Source organism: Ochotona princeps, chromosome 16, assembly GCF_030435755.1.
Source record: "Ochotona princeps isolate mOchPri1 chromosome 16, mOchPri1.hap1, whole genome shotgun sequence".
In the NCBI taxonomy this organism is placed as follows: Eukaryota; Metazoa; Chordata; class Mammalia; order Lagomorpha; family Ochotonidae; genus Ochotona; species Ochotona princeps.
Genome location: NC_080847.1, coordinates 23,310,485 through 23,323,406, shown reverse-complemented (window position 1 = coordinate 23,323,406; position 12,922 = coordinate 23,310,485). Strand labels below are relative to the sequence as shown.

General features: G+C 42.8%; 1 protein-coding gene across 1 annotated transcript in view; it reads left to right on the top strand.

Moving 5' to 3' along the window:
* The window catches only part of LPCAT2 (lysophosphatidylcholine acyltransferase 2), a 61,979-nt gene extending 49,314 nt beyond the window's left edge, over window positions 1–12,665 (top strand). Inside the window, exons 12-14 of the mRNA XM_058675166.1 lie at window positions 3,891–3,989; window positions 9,169–9,304; window positions 11,722–12,665. Coding sequence (XP_058531149.1) covers window positions 3,891–3,989; window positions 9,169–9,304; window positions 11,722–11,906 — 420 coding nt within the window. The 3' untranslated portion in view covers window positions 11,907–12,665. The remainder of the gene's footprint in view (window positions 1–3,890; window positions 3,990–9,168; window positions 9,305–11,721) is intronic.
* The last annotated feature ends 257 nt before the right edge of the window (window positions 12,666–12,922 follow it).

Genomic DNA, 12,922 nt, shown 5'->3' with positions numbered 1-12,922 from the left:
ATGTATTTATTCGAAAGTCAAGAGTTAAAGAAGAAGACACAGAGTTAGAGTGAGTGAGATCTTTCAACTGCTGGTTCACTTCCCAGATGGCCCCAACGGCCAGAACTGGGCCAGACCAAAGCCAGGAACTTCATCCAGGTCTCCCACGTGGATGGCATGGGCCCAAACACTTTGGCTATCTGCTGCTGCTTTCACCATCCATTAGCCGAGAGCTTGCTCAAAAGTGGAGCATCTGGGACATGACAGCATCCATAAAGGATGTCATTACAGGCAGTGGCTTAACCCACAACCCCCCACCATTGCCTGCTCTAAAATAGGGGAATAATCCAGATCCACCTCTGCCCACACCACCACCACACACACACACACACACACACACCCCAGGATTTGTCAAATCTGTCTTCCAGAAACTCTGGCCTAACAGAAAATTCAGTGTAGCACTCTCCTGCAGGAAAAAATCCAAAGGAACCCCAAGTCCCTGCCCTGGTGCCTTTCCAGTATAGAGCCCATGGTTTGACTATGGTTTTCATGAGCAAACTGAGTCTAATGTGCCAGTGTGAATGGGCTCAGTGGGTGAGGCTGCATTTGCAAGTGCACAGTTCACCAGCCTGCTATTTCTGTTTTCCCAAGTGGTTAACACATCCCTTCAACTAAGGCTACATTGAAGGGTCCCCCTGAGCTTACAAATAAGTACTTGCTTTCTCTTTTGACTAGTTGTAGCTATGGGCATGATACAGTCAGCCTGTGGATAATCCCCCAGCTGCCTGTTAGAAATTCCCAGTGGAAATTGGAGGGGTTGGCATTTGGCTGCTGTGTTCACCATTGTCGCCATTATGTAATGTTTAGGAAGCTCCGCACACATGTGATTCTGAACTGAACCAAGCACCGAGCATACAACCGCTGTCCTCAAGGGACTTGTAATTTAACTTGGGTCTGATGGGCTGCTTAGCCCAGGTGTGGTTAGAGTAGGAATGAGGCTGCTGCCAGCAACCGCACATCAATATCAGCCTTCCTCTTCTAGAATGAGCCCAGCAATATGTTAAGCATGAATGGGGGAGAGAAGCCAGGAGAGGGAGAAGCTGCCAGGACGTCATTTAAGGCCTCAGAATATTAAGTTTACAATTGAACCTTCCTGCGTGATGGCTGTGGAAAGGAGAGTAGAGCCAGAGTTTTGTAGCTCAGCTCTAAAGACATGTTTTCGAAAAATGAAGATCATCATTTCACAGGAGGTCGGGTATTAAGCATTTACTTACTCCTTAAACTGAGGGATTACCTATTTCTATGATTCTCTTCCATCAGGCACATGAGGGAACATCCTAAAGTGAACCAAGTTCCTCTCTTACATTTGTATTACATTTGTATAAATAACCTCAGTTGCCAGAGTGGAAGTGCAAAACTCCAACCCAAACCTTGGACTTTTCCAAGTAGCCAAACCTTTGGCACTATATAGAACTAATAGACTAACAAGTGATATAATTTCTTAGTTGTCTTCCAATATTTAATGTTTTAAAGGCACATTTTTAGCACAGAAAGAAATATTTATTTGACAGCCTTTAAAAAAGAGTTAATTATTTTGGAAGTCAGAACTACAGAAAGCAAAAGAAGGAGGGAGGGAGAGAGAGAGGGGTTGAGATTGTCCAGCTGCTGGTTCACTCCCCAGATTCCTGCAACAGCCAGTGCTGGATCTGGCCAAAGCCAGGAAACAGGAGCCTCTTCTGGGTTTCCCACATGGGTGACCAGGGGCTCAAACACTTGAACCATTTTCTGGTGCTTTTTCCAGTTCATTATCAGTGAGCTGGATCAGTAGTGGAACAACTGGGACACAATCTGGTGTCCATATGGGATGCCAGCATTGAAGGCATTAACTTGGCTTGCCACATCACAATGCCAGCCCCGTTGGATAACCTTTTAAAAACTGAAGTGAAAGAGGGAATGAGAGATTTTTCATCTGCTGGTTCATTCCCCAGAAGGCTATAATAGCTAGGACTAGGCCATGATCAAGGCCAAGAGCCAAGAATTTCATCCAGGTCTCCCACATGGGCACAGGAGACAAAGATTTTGGGTTATCTCTTGCTTTTTGTCTAGGCACATTAGCAGGGAGCTGTATTGGCAGTGGAGCAGCTAGGGCACCAGTCACCACCCATATAGGATGCTGGCATCATAGTACCAGCTCCAGGTGAAGGCCTTTGATTCAAGTAACCCCATCCCATTATTTTTAAGTTGTAACATCACAGAGTATAATCAGTGTAGGCTGTTGAAAATAATACTTAATGATGAGAACATGTGAAATGGTGTTATGTAGTGTTTTTTTTTAATATTCATTTCTTTGTCACATGGGTGGCAGGGACCCAAGTGCTTGAAGCGTCACCTGCTGCCTCTGTGTATAAGCAGGGAGCAGGACTGGATGCAGAAGAGTTGAGAGTCAAACCAGGTGCACTGATACGGGATGTGAGTCCCAAGGAGCAACTTATCTACAGCACCGAAGACCTGCTCTCCATGTATACTTTTTAAATTTCAGAATGCCTCATATTGTTTTACACAATAACTTTATTGGGGCTTGTGTTGTAGCATAGAGGGTTAAGCTTCTGTTTACAACACTGGCATAACTTATGGACACTGTTTGAGTCCCAGATGCTCCACTTTAGATCCAACTCCCTGCTAATGTGCCTGGGAGAGCAACGGAGAATGACCAAAGTCCTTGAGTACCTGCACCCATGTGGAAGACATGGGTGAAACACTTGGCTCCTGCTTTAGTCTGGCTCAGCCATTGCTGTTGCCAGCCACCTGGGGAGTGAACCAATGAATGGAAGATCTCTCTTTCTCCCTTTCTGTCTGTAACCCTGGCTTTAAAATAAAAAGTAAATCTTTGTTAAAGAAACTTTATCTAAGAACAACAAACTTCCAGGAGCATTTGAAACATGCACATCATCTAATGATTGCTTGCATTTTTGGATATTTTAATGCTTATTTATAAAGCAACCATAGAAACTTCAGTACTGTGCAACTGTCCATAGTGGGAATTCAAACAAAAATCCATGACGAGGCCAGCATTATGTCTCAGTGGGCTGAGCTGCTGTCTGGAACACTGTCCCCATGTTTCCTTCCTTTGCACTTTCAATCTTGTTTTTCCTTTCTCCTCTTCTCCCCCTCAGCTCTATCCTCTCTTCCTTCAGGCTCCCCTGGCTCTCCAGCTTATCCCTCTCTCCCTTTCTTCCTTTTCTTAGGCTTTCTGTCCCCTTTTGTCATCCTCTCTGTTCCTGACCAGGTGAGTAATGAATGTATAAAGCTGATGGTGGATTCTGTCAGTCTAATGGGGAATTATCCATCCTTTCGTTTTGACTGAGGCTCAAAATGTCTCCATAGTGCATGGCAGCGGTGATGTTGCTTGTCCAGTGGCTTACAAATGTGGGGTCTGCTGGGGCCTGGTATCCCAAGGGGTTCAGCGTCTCCCATGTTTGCTTTAGTTGGTCCTAACTGACTGCAGATTAAGTCTGGGAGAATTTCGCTGTGCTTCTGCCTCTCCTTCCTATTTTCCCAGTGTAGAATTATGCCATGATCCTGCCTGTTGAAGTCCATCATTGCTTCCATCTCATTGAAGATGAAGGTCCTGGATCCTGCCATTAAGGCAGCACTGAACTCAGGAACCCACCCTGGGTGCCCTGAGGGCCACTCCAAATGGCGTCAGTGATAAAATGTGTGTATCGATTGCTAAATAAGACATGTATTCTCAATACAGTTCCTGCTGAATGGAAAACCTGTGGTCCCCTTGCTTGCTGTTCCGTCTCAGGGAGAAGTGGACAGGCTCAGTGCATGGCAGTGAGGTACACCTGAGGCTAGCTTTGTGACCTGATGAACAGCCCTGCTGACTGATCCCTCCTGTCCCTTTACAGAACAACGATGGCAGCATCGATTTCCGCGAGTATGTGATCGGCCTGGCTGTCTTGTGCAACCCTGCCAACACGGAGGAGATCATCCAGGTGGCCTTCAAGGTATCAGCTCACGGAAAGCATCTTGGTCTGTCTCGTCAACAAGTGCTGAATCTAGCTCTGTTATTTGGAAATCAGTGAATCTCCTGCACTAGTTTACTGCTTTTGCTGTGATGCACATATGGGAGAATAATGCAATGGCAGTTGCTACTGAGAATGAAGAAAATACAAGTACCTGCTTAAACAAAAAGTCTAGTTAACAGTATGGAGATTGATGAGCGGGTGATTTAGCATGGTTTATAAATAAACAACATCTACCTGTGTCTGGAAAATTCTACTCTACCTGTATTTTCTCATTCTGTATGCAGATAATTGAAGTGGTATTTTCCCAGCAGAATTTAATTTGTCACCATAGTGTCAGGTGAACCCCATCACAGTTTCTGCCTTCCTATAATGTCACACATGAAAGGATCTCAAAAAGTTTATGTAATAATGGAAATAAAGGAGAATACACATCTCCATGGACTTTCTTTGTTTCGTTTTTAAGATGTATTTATTTGAAAGGTAGAGTTACAGAGAAGAAAGTAAGAAACAGAGATCTTCCATCTGCTTATTCATTCCCCGAATGACCACAAAGACCAGAGCTAGAACAGTCCAAAGTCAGGAGCCAAGAACTTCTTTCAGGTCTCTGATGTGGGTGCTAGGGGCCCCAGGACTTGGACCATCTCCCTCTGATTTCCCAGGTACATTAGCAGGCAGATGAGTCAGAAGTGGAGCAGCCAGAGCAAATCAGCTCTCATTTAGGATGCTGGTGTTGCAGACAATGGCTTTATGCACTGAACCATAGCACCAGCTATATTCATTGGTTTTATTATTTTTTATGTATTTATTTTTAAATTAGCAGTTTATTTAAGTCAGACTTTTTTTAGGTGACAGGAGATGACGCTGTGACTTGTTTTTTTTGTTTAAAGATTTATTTATTTTTATTACAAAGTCAGATATACAGAGAGGAGGAGAGACAGACAGGAAGATCTTCCATCCGATGATTCACTCCCCAAGTGACCACAAGGGCCGGTGTTGTGCCGATCCGCAGGAACCAGGAACCTCCTCCGGGTCTCCCACATAGGTGCAGGGTCCCAAAGCATCGGGCCATCCTCGACTGCTTTCCCAGGCCACAAGCAGGGAGCTGGATGGGAAGCGGAGCTGCTGGGATCAGAACCGGCGCCCATATGGGATCCCGGGGCATTCAAGGCGAGAACTTTAGCTGCTAGGCCACGCCACCGGGCCCCATATTCATTGGTTTTAAAACAGAAGGCTTCTTGTGAACTCTGTGCTTGGATGGGCAACTCTCAAGGAGGATGGATTTCCCTGCTTGTCTTACCAAGCTGTGTATCTGATTGTTTGAGAGTGCTTGAGTCTCTTGCTTCCACCCAACCTAGGAGCTAAAGGCAATCTCAGCACCATCTCTATCTTATATCCTTCAGTTACCTTTCTCTTCCTGAGTTTCTGAAGATTAGCCTACTGTGACCTCAACGAATATTTTCCCAAACTCTGTTTATTTACAAAGACTCTCTGCCTGCAAGTGTTCTTTCTCACTTCCCAGGGATAGGCATGGGAACTCCTGTGTGTTCTTTTATTTTTTCCTAAGGTCTCCTTTTTTACTTGTGATTGGCTTAAACCGAGTTAACTGTTAGACCTACAAAAAACCCAAGTGGTTGATGCTTAGCAGATGATCCTAAGACAAGGGCCAGGAATTTTACCAAAGTTGATAACTTACAGCCTTTATAGACTCACTAATCATAAAAACCGAAATTACACACATAGCCAACTCATTTCAATCCAGATATTTCTGTTGCTGTTTTGGGATTGTATATGTAATTATAAGTTTAACTGGACAAATGGTCACTTTGGGCTTACCAATGAAAGACCTGATAGTGAAGTTCACCCTTAATCACAGTAATGATTGTTTTCAGAGAAGTCGTGAGATTTGTAGCTGGTGTAGACCTTGGCTTGGGAAAGGAAGAGGAGAGAAAAGGAAGACTTGAAACTATAATTAGCTCTGTTTTCAGTAAGGCATGGGTTTTTTTTTTGACCCTTCCTTTCAGGTGTTTTGTGTTTTAGAATGCTTTTCCATACTTTTATCTTTCTTTTTATAGTAGCTTTTTCCATTTAGAATTCTTTGCAGAGCCTTTTATTTGGGTGACACTTCGTCTTTTATCTCATTTCTGCCTTTTAGAGGTAAAATGTTGGCATCGTCCAAGTGTGTGCAACAAGGCAAACTCTAGTCAGCTGACACAGAAGTGGAATTGGCTGCGAAGCTAGGGAGCAGGCTTCAGGGAAGAATCAGATACACGGAACTGCCCTGTGGCTTTTCTTGGGGCTTCGTAATTAACATGAGCTCATGATTCACAGTCTGGTATGGTCCAAATGGTCTTTGGCCAGGTGCTTGTTAGCAAGAACAGGATGTTTTCATTACGAGTACTGTGAAGAGATGCCATTCCCTAAAGGAAATTGGGGTGTTGAACTTTCTACCAGAGGCCAGACAGTAGGGTTTAGCTTAGAACAGGGAGCTCTATAGCAGAGATGATGCAGAAGTAAGGGGAATTGGGAATATAATGAGAGGTGTGATCTGGGGTAGGTAGCTGTGGCAAAGGACAGAGAAAGCAGAGATAAAGTTTGCAGGGTGGAAGGAACTCCCGCAGAAGAGAGAGCCACCAGAGTTCTGAAGGCAGCATGGAAAGTGTGACAGAATCCTGGCTGTGATTGCTTGAGATCCAAGGCACTAGAGAAGGCCAGGTTCTGCGCTATCATCTGGCATCCGGTTGCCCAAAGCTGTGTTTACTGACGTCATCAGGATCTCTGATTTACCAAATCTGGCTAACCATCTCCTTCTGCCTTGCCCTTCTATGCTGTTTTATGCTATTGCCTGTTATCACTGTCAGAATCTTTTTGTCTTTCCTGAAATCACTCTGCCGGTTTCCAAGACGCATGCTGTTTTTACTTGCTGCTTCAAGTCTTCTGTCAGTGCTTTGTTCCCATCTTCCCAGGGGTTTGTGTTTTTTCCTGATAAGCTCAGACACACCCTCAGCTTCCATGCTTACCAGTTTCTTTTTTTTTTTTTTAATTTTAATCTATTTTATTGTATTGTTGTTGACAATCTTTACGTAGTTAATTACAGTTAAAGAAAAAAAAAGAAAAAAAAAGGTTCAGGGGGATAGGGAAGTGGGTAAGACTATTATGTCCATATTGTTTCCATCATGTATCTGAGGTAAAGGGGGATATTGAGGGAGAAGCCCCACCCGGTTTCCCGCCCACCCTGAGTCCCGGATGTGGGGCATGCTCTGAGATATGTGCTCGAGTGGTGTTAATAGTTTTCCGGTTATGAATCGCTGCCAGTTTCGCTCCAATCGAACTGCTGGACTCAGAACTCTAATCAAGAAAAGACAGAAGACAGAGCAGATCAATCATTCATCTCAGCTATATGTTGGCAGCGAAATATGGGGCAAACGGAGACTTTATAATGGACCATATCAATCAGTGGACGACCTCATCGAGCTTACCAGTTTCTTATCCCAAACCTCACCAGCCTTTGAAACTGATACCTGAATCTGTTATCCTTGGCACCTCTCACTCAAAAATGTACCTGATCTGGGGCCCGGCGGCGTGGCCTGGCGGCTAAGGTCCTCGCCTTGAACGCCCCGGGATCCCATATGGGCGCCGGTTCTAATCCCGGCAGCTCCACTTCCCATCCAGCTCCCTGCTTGTGGCCTGGGAAAGCAGTTGAGGACGGCCCAATGCATTGGGACCCTGCACCCGCGTGGGAGACCCGGAAGAGGTTCCTGGTTCCCGGCATCGGATTGGCGCGCATCGGCCCGTTGCGGCTCACTTGGGGAGTGAATCATCGGACGGAGGATCTTCCTGTCTGTCTCTCCTCTGTATATCTGACTTTGTAATAAAATGAATAAATCTTTTAAAAAAAAATGTACCTGATCTGGATCCAGTTCCTGATTTCATTTGACACCGACTGTTCCGACTTCCCATTCTTTGTTAATATACCCAGCCTTCATCCAGTTATCCACACCAAAAGCCTCAGCCATCATTGACTTCCTCCTTTCCGTCACTTTGTTTCCTCTAATGTAAGTCCTATTTTTGTTCTCATAAATTCTGTCTTTTTTATCCTGCCTGCTCCTCTACTCCAGACTCTGAATTGATTTTCCTGCCTCTAGTCTTGTCAGCCTCCTGCCCCAAACCCGATCCTTAGTGCTGCCTCAGAGGCCTGCTGATCTCACGCGCCATCACTCCTCCTCTCCTCGCTCGTTATCTTACCGTATTACGTGAGATGTTACATGAGGACTTTAAGAAGTTCATGGAAAGTGTATCTGATGGAAAAACTGTGCATGGATTAAAAAAAAATCCACACCAAGTCAACTGTTTCTTTAAAAATATGAGACCAGACACCTCCCAAGGGAAGAGGAAAGAACTTCTTTTACTACTGTTATCCCTTTTAATTTAAAAGGCAGAGAGAGAAGAGAACACCCCCATCTCTCATTCACTGGTTCATGTGCCAAACACTCACAGTGGCCTAAACTGGACTGGGTCTAGGCTAGGGCTGAACCAGAAGCCAGGAGCCAGGAACTCAACCCAGGTTTCCGTGGGGGTGTGACAGGAATCCTGTTGCGTAAGCCACCACTGCTGCCTCCTGGGGTCTGTTCTGGCAGAGAGCTAGAATCAGGAATTGAGCCCAAGTATCCAGTGTAGGATGCAGGCATCTTTGTTAAGCTAAATGCCCACCCTGAGCTTACCTTTCTATTCCATTTTTCCATGAATTTTTGGAAAAACCCTTCTAAACCTACCATGATCTGATATCCACTTGTCCCTTAGTGTCCTAACATGAACCCCAGGCCTCTCCTTGTATATTCTGGGAACATCATTTCGTGTTCTAAGATCCAACTCAAATCTCGGCTTCTGTGACCTATCCGGACAGGACTCATCACTGTGCTCATGGGACTCTCAGGTCCCTTGGACTTTCCATTGTTTTAAAGCCCCTATTTTAATTCTGTCTCTTTGTATCATGAAAGTGTCAATGTGGTGAGAACAGAAACTACGCTTCCTTCAAATGTATACCTCCAGCCTCAGCATAGCAGATGCTTGAATGACTATTAAAGAGTTTTTGATCCCAAGATTATTCCAGACCCTTTCTAACTCACAGAAAGCTGATTGTCACATATGTTTTCTCCATCAGCTCTTTGATGTTGATGAGGATGGCTCCATAACGGAGGAAGAATTCACCACCATCCTTCAGGCTTCCCTTGGAGTGCCTGATCTGGATGTTTCTGGTCTCTTCAAGGAAATTGCCAATGGGGATTCTATTTCCTATGGTGAGTAGGCAATTTAACCTCTTGAGTCAGTCTAGGAGGGGGGTGACTTGACCCTCTGACAAAAGGCTTCTTTTCTGTACCTAATTATATTAAAAATAGAAGTAACAGTAATGATGATAATAGTAGTAACAGTAGTATAATAGTACATAATAGCTTATCTAAAGGACTTAGCTGCTAAGTACGCTTCTAAACATGTTGAATGCTTTAGCTCATTAGTTAAATAAATTAACTCATTTATTCTGTACAGCAAGCCTCTTTAATCAGCAGTCTTGATTATATTTATTTTACCAAAATACAGAGAATTTGAGTAACTGCCTAAGACCATCCAGCTAAAGAATGTCATAATCTAGATTCCAACCAAGGCAGTTGGGCTTTGAAATCTATGCCTTGGTGCCCCCAGTGTCTGCTTCTCCTTCTGTGAGGGCCCTTTACCTTCTGCTCTTTATGTGGCCTGTTAAGTAAGCCCAGCTGTTACGCCAGTTGAAGAATATGGATCAAGGTCCAATGGTAATAGCCACTAAACCATTTATTGCTGTTTAGTGCTTAGGTAAGCATCTGCATGCGTGGTCTCCTACCACCTTGGTAGCAACGCCTGTGTGGATGGAGGCCTCATGGCAGAGTGGCAGGGCCATCCAACCGTGGTCATCCTTTCTCCTTGTGGTAAAGTGATGCTGCCTGGCACTGAAGAGTGGTGGATCAGTGTTTCTGTGTCTTATGGGGTAGTCCCTAAGAAACACATCTCTGTGGAGAGGTCCAGCTAGTGGTTTCCTGCCTTAACTTTGATGTGTTCCTAGATATCTGATGGATTCTCTTCCTGTCTTTCCCACAGGCTGGAGAGAGATTCCTCTTTAATTACCCCTTCCTTATGGTGTTCAAAGAGTTTGAACTTGTTAATATTTCTGGGATGGAGAAAGTAGGTCACACACATCCCTTACTCCCTGTTTTTAATTACTGACATTTTGGCTGACCTCTATTCTGTCTTAGGTAATTGAATGCTTAAGGCCCTAATCTATTGAGTTCGTTATTTTAAAATTTTTATTTATTTATTTAGCATTTAAACGGCAGAGTTAGAGTGGAAAGACAGCGAGAGAGAAGGTCTTTCATTTGCTGGCTTACTCTCTAGATGGCCTCAGTGGCTGGAACTGGGCTATCTGAAGCCAGGATACAGGAGCTTCTTTCTGGTCTCCCACAGTGGATGCAGGGGATCAAGAACTTGAGTTTTCTTCTGCTGCTTCCCAGACCATAAGCAGAAAGCTAGGTCAGAAGTGGAATAGCCAGGACTGGAATGAACACCCATATAAAATGCCGATACCACAGGCTGAGGCTTAGCCTACTGTGCTACAGCACCAGTCCCTGTCTCCATTCTTACAACAGTACTAAAGAGTTAAAAAGAGTGATTGAGGCTGAGCCCTGAATACGTGATTACTAGGACCTATTTTGTTGCTGGTTAGGCTAATGTTCTGTAAAGTAGACTCTTGGGTATACAAGAAATTCTTTTGAAGTACATGAATTATGGAACTGTATCATAAAATGATAATAATAATAAGAGAAGAAGAAGAAGAAAACTTAAAAAAATAAAGTACATGGATTTGAATGAACATTTGACCTAGCAGTTCAGATGCTTACATCCTGTATTGAAGTGTCTGGATTTGAATCCCGCCTCTGCTCCCACTTTTAGCTTTCTGCTAAAACTTTCAGCTTTTCTGCCCACACTTGGGGCACTCCATCTCCCTCTTCCTCATCCTCTCTCTCTGTGTCACTTTCAGATAGATAGATAGATACATAGATATCTGTGTATATATATGTGTGTGTATATGTTAAGATACAAAAATATAAAAAAGGAGTTTCTGCTTTACATTTCCCAAGATTATATTCCTTTAAATATTATATTCTACTGTGTCTGTATTTTTGAATTTTATTTAAATGGGCTCATGCACTACATGTTCTTTCAGGTCTACCTGTTTTCACTCAACATTATGACTTTATGATTCATTGATAATATTATCAGATATCTGTTTATGAATTTTCATTGCTATTTATCATTATGTCCAGAACATGCAACAATTCATTTAGCTAATTTCCACCAATGGTAAACACTGGAGTAGTTTCATTTTGATTTTACCTATTTTGAAGAAGGTTGACATGAACATCCTCACACATGCCTTCCAGAGCACCACTTGCGCAGATTTCCCTAGGATATAGCTCCAAATAATGAGTCATTATATATACTACTACCTAGTCAAGTTGGAGTAGTAATGGTTGACTAGGTAGTAAGAAAACTACCCTCTGAAGTGCCATACAATGTATTGATTCAACAGCAATATTTGTGAGTTGAGTTATAGAATAGGTTATTTCTCTGTATTATGTCAAAAGAAGGTTCACCTGAATCTATTGTATTTGTTTTCTTCCTTTTCTAGAGGAATTTAAAAGTTTTGCTCTGAAGCACCCAGAATATGCTAAGATATTCACAAGCTACCTGGACCTTCAGACATGCCATGTGTTTTCATTACCAAAAGAAGTCCAGACTGCTCCCCCTGGGGCGGGTAATAAAGTCAGTCCTGAAAACCATGATGAGAGTATGTCAGACAAGAAGGAGGACTGAGTGCAGTATTCCTTGGGAGTTTTCCTGGAAACAGTGATTTTCCTGGAAACCATGAAGACATTTATTGGTAGTATTTTTACTGTGCTTACTGAATAAAGATGGTTAACATGGAAATGCTTTATAGAAAAAAACCATAAACTTTCTTACCAAAGATGTTTTTCTATTAATGTGCATATATTGAGTAATATTCCTTTTTTATGTGTTACATTGTACTTTACTGATTAGTGGATTGGTGATAAATATTGTGTATTTTGTGAGTTTTCAAGTTGAATTTCCCTATCTGAACGAATATAAAGGTTTTATGGTTGGTGAGCAGTAAGCCTGGAAGTTTAAAAACAGAATTTTGTTTTTAACCTACTGTCCTCAAAAACAGTAATATTCTGTTATCTCTAATGTCTCCCCTTTCTAGAAATAAGGATGAAGATTCTGAACAGTATTTCAGAACTTTTATACCTTTCACTTCACAGAGTCACTTGTCGCTTTTAATTTCAGTTTCTGGGATCAATAATTATGGAAAGGCAAGAGCTCTGTTAATGAGCTGGGTTTCTTCAAAACCCTTATTCTGATATGCACCCCTAGTGTTGATGGTTTTAACCACCTGCTGAGGAAGTCATAGCCTTTCACATAAGCTAAAGTTTCTGAATTTTGTTTTAAGGACAGCTGCTCTGGCCAGAGGCTAAATGGGAATTGCCTTATTGAAGGTAACATTCATTGCCTAATGAGAAAATGAATTGTTTGCCACAGAATTGAATCTAATTTGAGTTGGATGGTTCAGAAGGTAGCGCTTGCCCAATAAATGAATCTGATTTGTTCTATTTATATTATAATAGAATTAATATATTTTGCCATCCAAGTGCGAGTTTTATTTTATTAAATGTCCACTCTAATTTTAGAGCTTGTCTAAAATATCTACATGGAAGACGCAAAAGGTTCCCAAGTGTCACCAAAAACCTAAGGCATCAAATGACCTGCCTTGTTAACACAAACCCACCGATCAAGGCACAGACATCCGACTT